The sequence below is a fragment of the Coregonus clupeaformis genome, chromosome 4 (assembly GCF_020615455.1).
Source record: "Coregonus clupeaformis isolate EN_2021a chromosome 4, ASM2061545v1, whole genome shotgun sequence".
In the NCBI taxonomy this organism is placed as follows: domain Eukaryota; kingdom Metazoa; phylum Chordata; class Actinopteri; order Salmoniformes; family Salmonidae; genus Coregonus; species Coregonus clupeaformis.
The window spans coordinates 20,602,105-20,620,132 of NC_059195.1; the positions used below are offsets into that span (position 1 = coordinate 20,602,105).

The 18,028-nt window shown below is 45.8% G+C and overlaps 1 protein-coding gene across 2 annotated transcripts in view; it reads left to right on the top strand.

Moving 5' to 3' along the window:
* The first annotated feature begins 771 nt into the window (after nucleotides 1-771).
* cand1 (cullin-associated and neddylation-dissociated 1) overlaps nucleotides 772-18,028 on the top strand; it is an 83,104-nt gene continuing 65,847 nt past the window's right edge. For both annotated transcript variants that reach the window (XM_045210599.1, XM_045210600.1), the window contains exons 1-5: nucleotides 772-1,105; nucleotides 3,692-3,835; nucleotides 9,628-9,782; nucleotides 10,671-10,794; nucleotides 16,418-16,674. In XM_045210599.1, the coding sequence (XP_045066534.1) occupies nucleotides 1,038-1,105; nucleotides 3,692-3,835; nucleotides 9,628-9,782; nucleotides 10,671-10,794; nucleotides 16,418-16,674 (748 nt within the window). In that variant the 5' untranslated portion in view covers nucleotides 772-1,037. The remainder of the gene's footprint in view (nucleotides 1,106-3,691; nucleotides 3,836-9,627; nucleotides 9,783-10,670; nucleotides 10,795-16,417; nucleotides 16,675-18,028) is intronic.

Genomic DNA, 18,028 nt, shown 5'->3' on the forward strand with positions numbered 1-18,028 from the left:
ACCTAGATTCGAGCCAAGTTCTTAAGTAGTTACACATGTCATTACTCCAACCTAATGAAAATGACAAACTGACACGTTTGAATTTTTGTCAAAAAACTACTTTATATCGAAGGAGTGCCTTTGATTTGACGGCTTGCACATGCGCAGTTCGGCACGAGACGACAGTTAGACCACAATGACGTGTTTCTACGCATGCGCGTAGCTAGCCAACGTCGCCATGACGTCGCCTACGAGTGTGATCGAATATTTCTGTTGGATGAGCAGTTTTAGCCTATCTTCATACTGTACTGCCACAGCCACACAGTCATCATTATGGCTAAACCTCGCCTATTTCTAAAATGTATCTTCTTAAAATCAGATTTTAAAAACCTAACCACACACTGCTAATCTTATGCCTAACCCTAACCCTTAACCTTAAATTAAGACCAAAAAGCATTTTTCACATCCAGTCTCTGTCGGCTCTGTCGTAGCCGGCTGCGACCGGGAGACCCATGGGGCGGCGCACAATTGGCCCAGCGTTGTCCAGGGTAGGGGAGGGAATGGTCGGCAGGGATGTAGCTCAGTTGGTAGAGCATGGCGTTTGCAACGCCTGGGTTGTGGGTTCGATTCCCACGGGGGGCCAGTATGAAAAATAAAATAAATAATGTATGCACTCACTAACTGTAAGTCGCTCTGGATAAGAGCGTCTGCTAAATGACAAAAATGTAAATGTTTTGTTTTCATAGCCTTAGTGACAACCCGGACAAACTCTCAACTTTGACCCCAGTAGCGAAATCGTCTGGTTTTGCAGCTCCTCCTCTCTGCAGAGCAAAGTGAGATCTCCATTCAAACACATCCAAAACTCCGCGGGATGAGACGAAATTCTCCTCTATTCCGCCGCTGATCATCGCTTCGCTCCATCGAAAGGAAAGTGACAGTGGAAACTGAATAGATTTCAATCGCTCAGAGAAAATAAATAGCTAAAATAAGTGGATAAGAATTCCGCCCCGTGATACTGACAAGTGGTTGCTAGCAGGCTACGCCAACAGACTGCAAACATGGCGAGTGCCTCATACCATATCTCTAATCTCTTGGAAAAAATGACATCAAGCGACAAGGATTTCAGGTAAATACAATATTCTAACAATCTATGCATTTAGAAATGACGCTGTGATTCTGAACTTTTACTCAAACCGCTATCGTCCCAAATGAAAACCCTGCAAGTTAGCTAGCTAGGCCTCAAATCAATTGCCATTTGGCTAGTCTGCTAACGTTCGCTAGCTAGCTAGTTAACAATGTTAGCCACTCGCTATAAACACATTCTTGTGAGGAACCCACATGAACGTTTTGACAAATTATATTTCTAATTTGTCAGTTTTGCTAAGTATATAGCTAACTAGTTACATTTAACACTGTCATGTTGCTAGCTAGCTGGCTAACGTTGACTCGCTCCGACAGTCATTACTGTCAATGCTAGCTAGTAAACTAGCTGTTTTGAGCTCGCTAACTCAACCAGATGGACTACACTAATTAACTAGTTTGTTAACTAAGTAGCTAGGTAGAAAGGCATTGGACCTATCCTAAATATAACCATAGGGTTGAACCTACAATCATTAGTAGTCTACATATGCCATATCAATGATTGCTTAGCTAACGTTAGCTAGCTACAGGACCTCCAAAACAGAATCCTGCCTGCATGTTTATGTTGTTGGCTGATCGGGGAGTCAAAATGTAGTTAATTGAGCTAGGTAGTTAGCTGATTTAGCTAGCTTTGAAGCATACCATTACCTCACTGTCAAATGTTTTATATAAACCATAACAAACACACAATAATAACATACTAACTAGAAACAACTTGATTGACTTCCGACCCAAACCATGAATTAGTTTGCAGCCGTATCAACTTGACAATGGAGGAACAGTTGTTTTTACAGACAATATGATGTAAGCCAGCATTCTACTCTATAGAATTTTGTTAAAGTTGCCATGAGTCATGAATTGACATGTATATCTTCACAGCATACATGTATAACTACATAGTCATAATCTACCACCTGATAAATGTCACAGTTTTTGCACTACAGAGATCATCTTAGATGTGAGCACCTGTGGGAATCCAAAGCTGTGTTCCTGTAGTCTTGTTTTGATGTTTTCCAGTGCAGCCGCACCCACGCCTGTAGTGATGGATAGGTAGACACAAAGTCATTTGTCACTGACATTTGCTCTGAAACTATGATAATGAAACATATGGAAAGTAACCAGTCCCCTGACATAGGGAGTGAGTGTGCCCCAATAATATGTCATGTCTCTCCTGCCCATCTCTGAAACGGTTTACCATAACCATGCGTTAACCTCGTCCCAAGGCTCAATTGCTAGAGCGAGCCGGCTGGTTGGATGAGATTTCCAATGCATGTGTGGGAACTTTCCTTTCTTGTCAACTAGGCTACTTCCCAGATTGTCAATCTTACCAATAACTCTGCAGGTCCCAGACTATTTCTGGTTCATACCAATGACTGATGGTGTTCTGTGGTACCTGGGTGGGACGGTGAGAAATGGTACAGGACTATTTTACAGGGAGCCTTGTTCCACTGTGTGCCCCCATTGCCTTGTAGTTTTGAGGGATTGCCTATACAGCTGCCAAAAGCACGATTTGACACCAGCGCACTGGATTATCCATCATGGTTGACTGACATTTAAATCCACCTCTCGATTCAGAACTCTGAATTGAGTAAGTCAAGAAATAGCTGTTGAGTTTTGGCCTAACCTCTGAGTCTGAATCTATGAGTTGAGTAGACTATCTGACATTTGTGTCAGAGGTAGGCCTATTTGAGTTCTAACACCACATTATAGAGGGAGTAAAGGGGTGCTCCATGCTTCCGCACGAGAAATAAAACAGATTTTACAAGGCCCTACTAATGTTTAGCTAGTGCGGTGGTGGTACCGTGGTAGTGAAGTCTGATTTCCACTGTAGAAGATCACCCCCTGGTAGAAAGCGTTTACCCACGCACCAGTTCAGAGAGAGAGAGAAGGAGTGTGCGCCCCAGCCCATTACCTCATGCTGTGGGGCTGCCTCTCAGTGAGAGTGCCATGGACCTCATGCATTATTCATTCTTTTTCACTCCTCTCTTCCTTCTCTCCTCTCTTGTTTAAAATACTTATTGCCTTCCGATTCGTGGGGAAACGTGTAGGAGATTATCAAACAAACCTAGTGTTGAGGAGCATAGTATTTAGGAAAAGGTCTTTCTTGAATCACACCAGGAGTTCTTTGATGTCTTAAAGCGGATCTTGTGTGGTTTATACTCTGTGTGTTACATTGGATTTGATGGTGAAAGTCACCCCGACTCTAGGGGATGAGAGCTGGTCTGTCTGGTATCATCTAGTGCTTTACGCTTCAGTCGTTCCTCTCCTCTGAGCTAGTAGCTTGATCTTTGTACTAGTGTTGATTTGCTTTGGCTTCTAATGCCAGAGCACTTGATTTGCAGAGATGAGCCAATGGACCTAATTCAGGGTAAAACGGGGTAAAAAAAAAAGTGCCGTAAGCTATAAAACAACAGAGAAATAGATGTGGGGTCACAGGAAGGCGGAACGCAACGTTCCCTAATGCTGGAAGTGGGAGCCCCTGCTCTAGAAGATTCTTTTAGTTGGATGTCTTATGAACATAACCCTGTTAGTCTAACTAGAAGGTGTTCTCTCTCCCTGTGTGTTCCTGTAGATTCATGGCCACCAACGACCTGATGTCGGAGCTGCAGAAAGACTCGATCAAGCTGGACGATGACAGCGAACGCAAGGTGGTCAAGATGATCCTCAAGCTACTGGAAGACAAAAACGGAGAGGTCCAGAATCTGGCCGTCAAATGGTGAGCGATCTCTCCCTCTCGCTCTGTGTGTGTGTGTGTGTCAGGGTTTCCGTTAGGGAAAATGTGGTGCCAGACAACGTGACCGGGAAGATTTTAATTTACAGGCTATTATTTGAGAAAGTTACCGGACCCATATGCATTGGGTGCATTAACCCATTAGGGCATCCACCCACGGTGCTCAGAATGACAGAAATCACATTTTAGATTATGGTAATGCATCTTAACAGAACATGCAACTCATGTAAAAAAGCAGTCAATAAAACGTAATTTTCAAACATTTGTGACCGACCGGCTCGATTCGGTCTTATGTAGCAACATTTGAAATTGTGTTTTTTTTTTACATTGGGGATAAAAGTAGAGACTCAGAGCTAGAAAATGGTATCATACACTACAGTTGAGGAACAATGGGAAAGTAATTCTGCTTTGAAAGTTGATAAACTTGTAACCTCAGTTTTGAGAAAATGGCCCTTGAATGTTTTGGTACACCTACTGGAGAGCTCTTCTTTGTGTACACCCATTCAGCATAGATCAAACCCTCTTAAGCTTTAGCCCCGCCTATCCCTTTAAGGATTCACATCTGAGGCCATGTGCTAAACAACCAAAGATTTCAAGACTAAAGGCTGGTTTATAATACGGGTGTGTTCGTAAATTCAATCTGGAGTGCCAGAGAGTGCTCAGAGTGCGCTCTGGGCGTTCGTAAACTCAGAGCGTTGTCAGATTGTCCGTTCGTAAATTCAGAGCGGTTCGCTCTCGGAGCGTTCAGAGCGCACACTGGACGCTCTGGCCGAGTAGTAGGGTTGATCTGAACGTTCTGACCTAACAACAGCAGTCAAGCACCCAACCCAACGTTTACTGACACCGGCCATATTCAACGGCTGTTGAGCGTTCGTAAATTTGTCAGTTATTCTGCGCTCTGGCGCAAATTCAGACGAGAGTGCTCTGAAATCAGAGTAGATAGCCAGAGCGAATTTACCAGCTACGTCTATCGACCATTGTCGCAGTGACATCATGAACATTCTTTTGAAATGGTTACTTTTCATAGTGGAGTCTTTTGTTTAGACATGTAGCTAGCTAAACAATGAACCATAATCCCAACTCGTGACGTTACTACCCTGCATGAATCTGCAGGTAACTAACCAACCAGGTTCAATGTTAGCAAGCTAACATTAGGCTATAACTAGCAATGCAAATGGCTCTGAGATATGAATAATATATAGCTACACAGATAATACACGTAACGTTAGCTAGTGAACCAGCCAGCCAACGTTAGTACACTTTAACTAACAGTACACTTTAACTAACAGTACACTTTAACTTGAGATGAAAACGGCTATCTGACAAAATTAGAAACGTGTAATATCTGAAAATGTAGCTAGCTAGACTATCTTACCCGTATACATGGATGGATGCTTCTCCCTCTCTGTCACGGATGCCATGGTTGCCCTTAGTTTGAAGATGTAATCAGGAGACGGGTGTTTTATACAACAGCCTTCTGTGTGTTCTCTTTTCGACTCCGTCTGCATATTTGCAATCAAACGCCAGAATTCTCTCCATCTCCTTAGCTATCATACTCTAATTCAACAGATTTCAACACTCGGTCCTGCAGAAAGTGGAGAGCAACACTAATGCAGTTCTACTACGTGATATCTTTCAAAAAGCTGCTTTAGAAAGGATTACCTACACATACTGACCAGCTCAGGTTATAGACAGAAGTGTGCTACATGGCAGACCAATCCGAACTCATCTCTCGGCATGTCCAGCCCACTCATTATCTCAGCCAATCATGGCTAGCGGGAAGGTTGCTGTCTTTTTCTGTGGCTAAACCAACTAGGCTCGTAATTTAACAATTCTATTCGTATTTACAGATGGCATACAAGTTTGTTAGTTAGGCACATGAAAGTTCACATGTTCCAGAAGGCATTTCTGCCAAAAAAAAAGTTTACATTCAAATGGCTCTCCTGTGAAGTAGTTTCCTGAAACTAGTCACATTTGTCAAAATGCAGTTAGCGGGAAAACACCATTCTAAACAGCGCACCTGATAGCTCTTCCATATGTGACAGAGATTCAAATCTCTGTTAGAAACTTAGAAAGAGGGGGACTGTAAAGATAACAACTAGGATTGGTTGATAATATGACTAGGATTGTGCCTTTGGCTTCTGGACAATGAAAGAAGGTTGATATGAAAACCAATAGAACAGTAAAGAAATGGCATAGCGGTGGGTCCAATAGGGAATTAAATGGATATACAGTACCAGTCAAAAGTTTGGACACACCGACTCATTCAAGGGTTTTTCTTTATTTGTACTATTTTTAACATTGTAGAATAATAGTGATGACATCAAAACTATGAAATAACACATGGAATCATGTAGTAACCAAAGAAGTGTAAAACAAATCAAAATATATTTTATATTTGAGATTCTTCAAATAGCCACCCTTTGCCTTGATGAAAGCTTTGCACAATCTTGGCATTCTCTCAACCAGCTTCATGAGGTAGTCACCTGGAATACATTAAACAGGTGTGCCTTCTTAAAAGTTAATTATGTGGAATTTCTTTCCTTCTTAATGCCTTTGAGCCAATCAGTTGTGTTGTGACAAGGTAGGGGGGGTATACAGAAGATAGCCCTATTTGGTAAAAGACCAAGTCCATATTATGGCAGGAACAGCTCAAATAAGCAAAGAGAAACGACAGTCCATCATTACTTTAAGACATGAAGGTCAGTCAATACGGAACATTTCAAGAACTGTGAAAGTTTCTTCAAGCGTAGTCGCAGAAACCATCAAGCGCTATGATGAAACTGGCTCTCATGAGGACCGCCACAGGAATGGAAGACCCAGAGTTACCTCTGCTGCAGAGGATAAGTTCATTAGAGTTGCCAGCCTCAGAAATTGCAGCCCAAATAAATGCTTCACAGAGTTCAAGTCACAGACACATCTCAACATTTTTTTTTTTTTTTTTTTTTTTTTAACATCAACTGTTCAGAGGAGACTGTGTGAATCAGGCCTTAATGGTCAAATTGCTGCAAGGAAACCACTACTAAAGGACACCAATAAGAAGAGACCTGCTTGGGCCAAGAAACACAAGCAATGGACATTAGACCGGTGGAAATGTGTCCTTTGATCTGGAGTCCAAATTTGAGATTTTTGGTTCCAACCGTTGTGTCTTCGTGAGACGCGGTGTGGGTGAACGGATGATCTCTGCGTGTGTGGTTCCCACCGTGAACCATGGAGGTGGTGTTATGGTGTGGGGGTGCTTTGCTGGTGACACTGTCTGTGATTTATTTAGATTTCAAGGCACACTTAACCAGCATGGCTACCACAGCAATCTACAGCGATACGCCATCCCATCTGGTTTGGGCTTAGTGGGACTATGACCCAACACACCTCCAGGCTGTGTACAGGCTATTTTACCAAGAAGGAGAGTGATGGAGTGCTGCATCAGATGACCTGGCCTCCACAATCCCCCGACCTCAACCCAATTGAGATGGTTTAGGATGAGTTGGACCCCAGAGTGAAGGAAAAGCAGCCAACAAGTGCTCAGCATATGTGGGAACTCCTTCAAGACTGTTGGAAAATCATTCCAGGTGAAGCTGGTTGAGAGAATGCCAAGAGTGTGCAAAGCTGTCATCAAGGCAATGGGTGGCTACTTTGAAGAATCTCAAATATAAAGTATATTTTGATTAGTTTAACACTTTTTTGGTTACTACATGATTCCATATGTGTTATTTCATAGTTTTGATGTCTCCACTATTATTCTACAATGTAGAAAATAGTAAAATAAAGAAACCCTTGAATGAGTAGGTGTATCAACTTTTGACTGGTACTGTATATTGTGTTGTGTTCCAGTCTGTGTCCGTTGGTCAGTAAGGTGAAACCAGGTAGATTGTATTTATATATATATATATATATATATATATATATATATATATATATATATATATATATATATATATATATATAATACTGCTCAAAAAAATAAAGGGAACACTTAAACAACACAATGTAACTCCAAGTCAATCACACTTCTGTGAAATCAAACTGTCCACTTAGGAAGCAACACTGATTGACAATACATTTCACATGCTGTTGTGCAAATGGAATAGACAACAGGTGGAAATTATAGGCAATTAGCAAGACACCCCCAATAAAGGACTGGTTTTGCAGTTGGTGACCACAGACCACTTCTCAGTTCCTATGCTTCCTGGCTGATGTTTTGGTCACTTTTGAATGCTGGCGGTGCTCTCACTCTAGTGGTAGCATGAGACGGAGTCTACAACCCACACAAGTGGCTCAGGTAGTGCAGCTCATCCAGGATGGCACATCAATGCGAGCTGTGGGAAGAAGGTTTGCTGTGTCTGTCAGCGTAGTGTCCAGAGCATGGAGGCGCTACCAGGAGACAGGCCAGTACATCAGGAGACGTGGAGGAGGCCGTAGGAGGGCAACAACCCAGCAGCAGGACTGCTGCCTCCACCTTTGTGCAAGGAGGAGCAGGAGGAGCACTGCCAGAGCCCTGCAAAATGACCTCCAGCAGGCCACAAATGTGCATGTGTCTGCTCAAACGGTCAGAAACAGACTCCATGAGGGTGGTATGAGGGCCCGACGTGTGCTTACAGCCCAACACCGTGCAGGACGTTTGGCATTTGCCAGAGAACACCAAGATTGGCAAATTTGCCACTGGCGCCCTGTGCTCTTCACAGATGAAAGCAGGTTCACACTGAGCACATGTGACAGACGTGACAGAGTCTGGAGACGCCGTGGAGAACGTTCTGCTGCCTGCAACATCCTCCAGCATGACCGGTTTGGCGGTGGGTCAGTCATGGTGTGGGGTGGCATTTCTTTGGGGGGCTGCACAGCCCTCCATGTGCTCGCCAGAGGTAGCCTGACTGCCATTAGGTACCGAGATGAGATCCTCAGACCCCTTGTGAGACCATATGCTGGTGCGGTTGGCCCCTGGGTTCCTCCTAATGCAAGACAATGCTAGACCTCATGTGGCTGGAGTGTGTCAGCAGTTCCTGCAAGAGGAAGGCATTGATGCTATGGACTGGCCCGCCCGTTCCCCAGACCTGAATCCAATTGAGCACATCTGGGACATCATGTCTCGCTCCATCCACCAACGCCACGTTGCACCACAGACTGTCCAGGAGTTGGCGGATGCTTTAGTCCAGGTCTGGGAGGAGATCCCTCAGGAGACCATCGCCACCTCATCAGGAGCATGCCCAGGCGTTGTAGGGAGGTCATACAGGCACGTGGAGGCCACACACACTACTGAGCCTCATTTTGACTTGTTTTAAGGACATTACATCAAAGTTGGATCAGCCTGTAGTGTGGTTTTCCACTTTAATTTTGAGGGTGACTCCAAATCCAGACCTCCATGGGTTGATAAAGTTGATTTCCATTGATAATTTTTGTGTGATTTTGTTGTCAGCACATTCAACTATGTAAAGAAAAAAAGTATTTAATAAGATTATTTCATTCATTCAGATCTAGGATGTGTTATTTTAGTGTTCCCTTTATTTTTTTTGAGCAGTGTATGTGTCTCTAATAGGAAGTTAGGAAGTGCAGCTCAGTTTCCACCTCATTTTGTGGGCAGGTCTCTCTCTCTCTGTCTCTCTCTGTCTCTCTCTCTGGCTCTCTCTCTGGCTCTCTCTCTCTCGCTCTCTCTCTCTCTCTCTCTCTCTCTCTCTCTGTCTCTCTCTGTCTCTCTGTCTCTCTCTCTCTCTCTGTCTCTCTCTGTCTCTCTGTCTCTCTCTGTCTGACTTTTGACTGGTACTGTATATTGTGTTGTGTTCCAGTCTGGGCCCGTTGGTCAGTAAGGTGAAGGAGTACCAGGTAGAGACTATAGTTGACACGCTGTGCACCAACATGCTGGCAGACAAGGAACAGCTCCGAGACATCTCCAGCATCGGACTGAAGACTGTCATAGGAGAACTGCCCCCTGCATCCAGCGGTAAGTACCACCCTGACCCCTGACCTGTACCCCGATGACCGTTCAGTAGACACGGGCCTTCACAAAGCTGATCTTAGATCATAATGAGTAAGATTACGTGGACAGGAGGACCTGATCCTAGGTCAGGACTTCTACTCTGAGAAGTCTGAAAGCTGTCGTTATTGAAGACATATCAGAGCATGATATCAGTTTAAGGGGATGCTGTGTAATGGGCCCAGGTCGATACATGCACCTTCCAGTGATGGTGTGCTGGTTAAACCAGCTAGGTAATGCCCTATGAACTGATGGGCTATTCACTCCAGCTAGACGTCATCCTCACAACTTGGTTTTATCTTCAGCTGTATTCAGGCCTTTCCCAGTCATGTGGAGGGAGAGGCTGGGAGAATAGAGCATCTGTTAACAGCCTTGCTCCCCCATCACCTTCAGGCATCAGCCATCTTTGGCTGACAGCAGTACGACTTAGCTAACACTCTCTCTCTCTCTCTCTCTCTCTCTCTCTCTCTCTCTCTCTCTCTCTCTCTCTCTCTCTCTCTCTCTCTCTCTCTCTCTCTCTCTCTCTCTCTCTCTCTCTCTCTCTCTCTCTCTCTCTCTCTCTCTCTCTCTCTCTCTCTCTCTCTCTCTCTCTCTCTCTCTCTCTCTCTCTCTCTCTCTCTCTCTCTCTCTCTCTCTCTCTCTCTCTCTCTCTCTCTCTCTCTCTCTTCTCTCTCTCTCTCTCTCTCTCTCTCTCTCTCTCTCTCTCTCTCTCTCTCTCTCTCTCTCTCTCTCTCTCTCTCTCTCTCTCTGCCTCTCTCTCTCTGCCTCTCTCTCTCTCTCTCTCTCTCTCTCTTTCCTCTCTCTCTCTCTCTGCCTCTCTCTCTCTGCCTCTCTCTCTCCTCTCTCTCTCTCTAGGCTCGGCCCTGGCTGCCAGTGTGTGTAAAAAGATCACCGGCCGTCTGACCAGTGCCATCGCCAAGCAGGAGGATGTGTCAGTTCAGCTGGAGGCTCTGGACATCATGGCTGACATGCTCTGCAGGTTGGTGGGTGTGTGTACAACTGTCTGAGCACTGCACTGGGCTGGACCTCATATAGATGACAGATGGGCCTTTGTCATTGGATACTTTATCACAGTGAGTTGAATCTCTGAAGGCAGGGATAGGGACTCAACACACATTACATTTACATTTTAGTCATTTAGCAGACGCTCTTATCTAGAGCGACTTACAGGAGCAATTAGGGTTAAGTGCCTTGCTCAAGGGCACATTTACGTCATTTAGCAGACGCTCTTATCCAGAGCGACTTACAAATTGGTGCATTCACCCTATAGCCAGTGGGATAACCACTTTCCAATTATTACTTTTTTTTGGGGGGTAGAAGGATTACTTTATCCTATCCCAGGTATTCCTTAAAGAGGTGGGGTTTCAAATGTCTCCGGAAGGTGGTGAGTGACTCCGCTGTCCTGGCGTCGTGAGGGAGCTTGTTCCACCATTGGGGTGCCAGAGCAGCGAACAGTTTTGACTGGGCTGAGCGGGAACTATGCTTCCGCAGAGGAAGGGAGCCAGCAGGCCAGAGGTGGATGAACGCAATGCCCTCGTTTGGGTGTAGGGACTGATCAGAGCCTGAAGGTACGGAGGTGCCGTTCCCCTCACTGCTCCATAGGCAAGCACCATGGTCTTGTAACGGATGCGAGCTTCAACTGGAAGCCAGTGGAGTGTGCGGAGGAGGGGGGTGACGTGAGAGAACTTGGGAAGGTTGAACACCAGACGGGCTGCGGCATTCTGGATGAGTTGTAGGGGTTTAATGGCACAGGCAGGGAGCCCAGCCAACAGCGAGTTGCAGTAATCCAGACGGGAGATGACAAGTGCCTGGATTAGGACCTGTGCCGCTTCCTGTGTAAGGCAGGGTCGTACTCTCCGAATGTTGTAGAGCATGAACCTGCAGGATCGGGTCACCGCCTTGATGTTAGCGGAGAACGACAGGGTGTTGTCCAGGGTCACGCCAAGGCTCTTCGCACTCTGGGAGGAGGACACAACGGAGTTGTCAACCGTGATGGCGAGATCATGGAACGGGCAGTCCTTCCCCGGGAGGAAGAGCAGCTCCGTCTTGCCAGGGTTCAGCTTGAGGTGGTGATCCGTCATCCATACTGATATGTCTGCCAGACATGCAGAGATGCGATTCGCCACCTGGTTATCAGAAGGGGGAAAGGAGAAGATTAGTTGTGTATCGTCAGCGTAGCAATGATAGGAGAGGCCATGTGAGGATATGACAGAGCCAAGTGACTTGGTGTATAGGGAGAAAAGGAGAGGGCCTAGAACTGAGCCCTGGGGGACACCAGTGGTGAGAGCACGTGGTGCGGAGACAGCTTCTCGCCACGCCACTTGGTAGGAGCGCCCGGTCAGGTAGGACGCAATCCAGGAGTGAGCCGCGCCGGAGATGCCCAGCTCGGAGAGGGTGGAGAGGAGGATCTGATGGTTCACAGTATCAAAGGCAGCAGACAGGTCTAGAAGGACAAGAGCAGAGGAGAGAGAGTTAGCTTTAGCAGTGCGGAGAGCCTCCGTGACACAGAGAAGAGCAGTCTCAGTTGAATGACCAGTCCTGAAACCTGACTGGTTTGGATCAAGAAGGTCATTCTGAGAGAGATAGCAAGAGAGTTGGTTAAAGACGGCACGCTCAATAGTTTTGGAAAGAAAAGAAAGAAGGGATACTGGTCTGTAGTTGTTGACATCAGTGGGATCGAGTGTTGGTTTTTTGAGAAGGGGTGCAACTCTCGCTCTCTTGAAGACGGAAGGGACATAGCCAGCGGTCAAGGATGAGTTGATCAGCGAGGTGAGGTAGGGGAGAAGGTCACCGGAGATGGTCTGGAGAAGAGAGGAGGGGATGGGGTCAAGCGGGCAGGTTGTTGGGCGGCCTGCAGTCACTAGTCGCAAGATTTTATCTGGAGAGAGAGGGGAGAAAGAAGTCAAAGCATAGGGTAGGGCAGTGTGAGCAGGACCAGCAGTGTCATTAGACTTAACAAACGAGGATCGGATGTCGTCAACCTTCTTTTCAAAGTGGTTGACGAAGTCATCCACAGAGAGGGAGGAGGGGAGGGGGAGGTGGGGAGGAGGATTCAGCAGTGAGGATAATGTGGCAAAGAGCTTCCTAGGGTTAGAGGCAGATGCTTGGAATTTAGAGTGGTAGAAAGTGGCCTTAGCAGCAGAAACAGATGAAGAAAATGTAGAGAGGAGGGAGTGAAAAGATGCCAGGTCGGCAGGGAGTTTAGTTTTCTTCCATTTCCGCTCAGCTGCCCGGAGCTCTGTTCTGTGAGCTCGCAATGAGTCGTCAAGCCACGGAGCTGGAGGGGAGGACCGAGCCGGCCGGGAGGATAGGGGACACAGGGAGTCAAAGGATGCAGAAAGGGAGGAGAGGAGGGTTGAGGAGGCAGAATCAGGAGATTGGAGGGAGAAGGATTGAGCAGAGGGAAGAGATGATAGGATGGAAGAGGAGAGAGTAGTGGGAGAGAGAGAGTGAAGGTTGCGGCGGCGCGTTACCATCTGTGTAGGGGCAGAGTGAGTAGTGTTGGAGGAGAGCGAGAGAGAAAAGGATACAAAGTAGTGGTCGGAGACATGGAGGGGAGTTGCAGTGAGATTAGTAGAAGAGCAACATCTAGTAAAGTTGAAGTCAAGCGTATTGCCTGCCTTGTGAGTAGGGGGGGACGGTGAGAGGGTGAGGTCAAAAGAGGAGAGGAGTGGAAAGAAGGAGGCAGAGAGAAATGAGTCAAATGTAGACGTAGGGAGGTTGAAATCCCCCAAAAACTGTGAAGGGTGAGCCATCCTCAGGAAAGGAACTTATCAAGGCGTCAAGCTCATTGATGAACTCTCCAAGGGAACCTGGAGGGCGATAGATGACAAGGATATTAAGCTTAAATGGGCTAGTGACTGTGACAGCGTGGAATTCAAATGAGGAGATAGACAGATGGGTTAGGGGAAAATTGAGAATGACCACTTGGGAGAGATGAGGATTCCTGTGCCACCACCCCTCTGACCAGATGCTCTCGGGGTATGCGAGAACACATGGTCAGACGAGGAGAGAGCAGTAGGAGTAGCAGTGTTTTCAGTGGTAATCCATGTTTCCGTCAGCGCCAGGAAGTCGAGGGACTGGAGGGTAGAATAGGCTGGGATGAAGTCAGCCTTGTTGGCAGCAGAACGGCAGTTCCAGAGGCTGCCTGAGACCTGGAACTCCAGGTGTGTGGTGCGTGCAGGGACCACCAGGTTAGAGAGGCAGCAGCCACGCGGTGTGAGGCGTTTGCGTAGCCTGTGCGGAGAGGAGAGAACAGGGATAGGCAGAGGCATAGTTGACAGGCTGTAGCAGATGGCTACAATAATGCAGAGGAGATCGGAATGTAATGAACTAAACATCTGGGAAAGGAGAGAGCAAGGCCTCCCTCACCAAAAAAATATAACTCTCCCTACTTCCACCTCAGAAACTATAATTGTTTCACTGAACCACCCGAATAAAACTCTCCCAACTTCCACTTTAGAAATTAGAATTGTTGTAAACTACAGCGGTTCAATGTTTCAAGGACTAGACTCAACTTACTTTATTCAGCTAGCTAACTATGACGCCATAGCTAACTAGCATGCTAGCATCCAATAACACACAGTTTAGCACCAATACTTGGTTACAACAAACTACTAATAGTGTGTTAACACACTAAACAGATAATTTGTGTCCGTGTCTAGTTCTTTCATAACGCAGCAATGATTAAACGTTGGCTAGCTAGCACAAAGATATTGTATTTAGCTACCACAGTACAGCCAGCTGGTAGTGTTGGCTAGCTAGCAATGGCTGCTGTGTTGACTTTGTTTGAAAAACGGCGTCGCTGCGAACGAATGTAGCTGGCTAAAAGGATATTATATTTAGTTGCTACCGTTGCTAATAGCTACTAGCCAGCTAGCCCAGGAGGTGAGTTAGCTAGCTAGCTCGTGCTACACACGGCACCGTCAAATACAAAAGTAACCTACAATAACTACAAACAACAACTACCCACAACAGCCCACGATGCCTACCTATAATACCTAATAATATACAGCCCACGATGCCTACCTATAATACCTAACTACAATCTAAATACATAGTTTAAGCCTTACTCGACAAAGCCCAAGCTATGTATAAAGCCAAACTTACCCAACGCCAGCTAACTGGGTGGCAGACTGCAATCAGTAGCTGTAATTAAGTATAGCAGCTACCAACCACCTAACGTTAATGCCTCGGATAATGAGGTTAGAAAAACAGCTGAATGGTAGGTAGCTAGCTGGCTCAATTACAGGTACTCTTAAGCGTGAAATAACATTGGAAACAACTAACCACAGTTGCTAAAAAGTTACCAGTAGCTACCCGCTAGCTAGCTAGCTTTGTTGGTCCAAGTAGTGGGTTAGCTAGCACTCGTGCTTCGCCGGGGTCCGCCGAATACAATACTTACCTACAATAATTACCTACAATAACCTACAATAACTACCTAAGTAAACTACCTATAATACCTGACTACAATACCTACCTACAATCTAAATACATGGTTTAAGCTTTACTCAACATCATATAAGAAGCCAAGCTTACCTCCTGCTAGAGAAAACACAACCTCTCCCGACCACCGCGCACATTTCACATGTACACCACACACAGTACACCACACACAGTACACCACACCATAGTACACCACACCAGAATACACTGCAGTGTAGTGTAGTGTAGTGTACTGTGGTCTGGTGTGGTGTACTATGATGTGGTGTACTACACTACACCACAGTACACTACACCACAGTATACTACACCACAGTACACTACACCACACCACAGTACACCACACCACAGTACACTACACCACAGTACACTACACCACACTACACCACCGTACACTACACCACAGTACACCACACCACAGTACACCACACCACAGTACACTACACCACACTACACCACCATACACTACACCACAGTACACTACACCACAGTGGAGTATTTCATAATAAAAACTGTAGGCCTAATATAGTTGACTTAATCCAAACCTGTAAAAGGGAATAGTAATGTCCCCCCCTCCCCCTACCGTCGGCTCACTCCAGTTGTAGCCAGTCACTCCTTTACCTCAGATGCCCGCGGAGACGGACACAATTACACATCTGACTCTGGGTGAGTAGAAGGGCTGCCATCATTGCCAAGATCTCCTAATGTGGTTGTTACCGGCTGTGTTGCATTGTAGGTAACTGTCTGTGGGGTGCTGAGCTGTTGCTATGGCTACTCGCACTCAGAGCGGGAGACGGAGAGAGGAGCAGCTAACGGAGGAAATTATTTCTGATTTCTGCGCGTAAAAATTAGCATGGGACTGGAGTGGTTTTTATCGGAACGGGACAGGAAAGTTCCGGGGTTTATATAACTGTTGATGGATCAGGACAATATGAGGAAAATATTTGTCTGGACGAGACGAGACAGGAATTAATTTTCACTCCTGTGTCAACCTCTAGTCTGCTGGTCAACTTCCACCCCTCTATCCTGTCCTGCCTGCTCTTTCAGCTGACCAGCTCCTATGTCGCCTGTCATACCACCTTATGACACTACATAACACTACTTAACATAGTGCTAACCTCTCTCTCTCTCTCTCTCTCTCTCTCTCTCTCCTCTAACAGACAGGGTGGCCTCCTGGTGAACTTCCACCCCTCCATCCTGTCCTGCCTGCTGCCTCAGCTGACCAGCCCCCGCCTGGCGGTCAGGAAGAGGACCATCATCGCTCTGGGTCACCTGGTCATGTCCTGTGGGAACCTGGTCTTTGTGGACCTCGTCGAACACCTGCTGTCAGAGCTGGCCCGCAACGACTCCATGTCCACCACACGCACCTACATACAGTGTATCGCAGCCATCAGCAGACAGGCTGGACACAGAATCGGTGAGTTTCATGGATACAGATAGACATGGGGGTAGGGATGTAGTAACAATATTGGGAAATGTAGTTTAGGCGAATAAATAAAAAGCAGAAAACTGCCGTCTGAGCCACAATTTCAGAATATTTTGACCTTTTTTATATTTGAAATGTCAAACAATTTGGCCAACATTTTCCGGTTCATGAGCCCCTTTTTACAGATATAACAAAGAAATATACTTTTTTTTGCCATTCTCATGATCACATGATGTGATATTACTGTTGGTGCTAGGAACACAAGCATTTCACTCTGCCCACAATATCGTCTGCTAAATATGTGTATGCGACCAATTAAAATGTGTTTTGATTTGAATTATGCAATGCAGATAAGAGATGTTTCGGGGTATACAGTGCCTTCGGAAGGTTTTCAGACCCTTTTGACTTTTTCCACATTTTGTTACGTTACAGCCTTATTCTAAAATGGATTAAATAAATACAAAATCTCAGCAATCTACACACAACACCCCATAATGACAAAGCGAAAACAGGTTTTTAGACATTTTTGAAAAATGTATTTAAAAAAAAAAAACAGATACCTTATTTACATAAGTGTTCAGACCCTTAGCTGTGCTGCGACGCTCCCCATCCAACCTGACAGAGCTTGAGAGGATCTGCAGAGAAGAATGGGAGAAACTCCCCAAATACAGGTGTGCCAAGCTTGTAGCGTCATACCCAAGAAGACTCGAGGCTGTAATCGCTGCCAAAGGTGCTTCAACAATGTACTGAGTAAAGGGTCTGAATACTTATGTACTTATGCAATATTTCAGTTTTTTATTTTTAATACATTTGCAAACATTTCAAAGTAACCTGTTTTTGCTTTGTCATTATGGGGTATTGTGTGTAGATTGAGGGGAAAAAAACAATTTAATCAATTTTAGAATAAGGCTGTAACGTAACAAAATGTGGAAAAAGTCAAGGGGTCTGAATACTTTCCGAATGCTCTGGAGATGGTGTCACTTCTCCAGGAGAATAAAATAACTTGCCAGCCATCGTCTTGTGGCCTGCGTTAATTGCAGTCGTTTGCAGGACAATTAAATTGAGGTCACCTGGGTAGACATTGAATCTTGATTATATTTTGGGATGGGCTGAATTGATGTGCATCAGTTGGAGCTGCTCTGTCTCTTCCATCTCTCTCCCCTCTCTCTCCCATCTCTCCTCTCTCTCCCATCTCCCCTCTCTCTCCCATCTCTCTCATCTCTCTCTCCCCCCTCTTCTCTCTCCCATCTCTCCTCTCTCTCCCCTCTCTCTCCCATCGCTCTCATCTCTTCTCTCCCATCTCTCTCTTCTCTCTCTCCCCCCTCTTCTCTCTCCCATCTCTCCT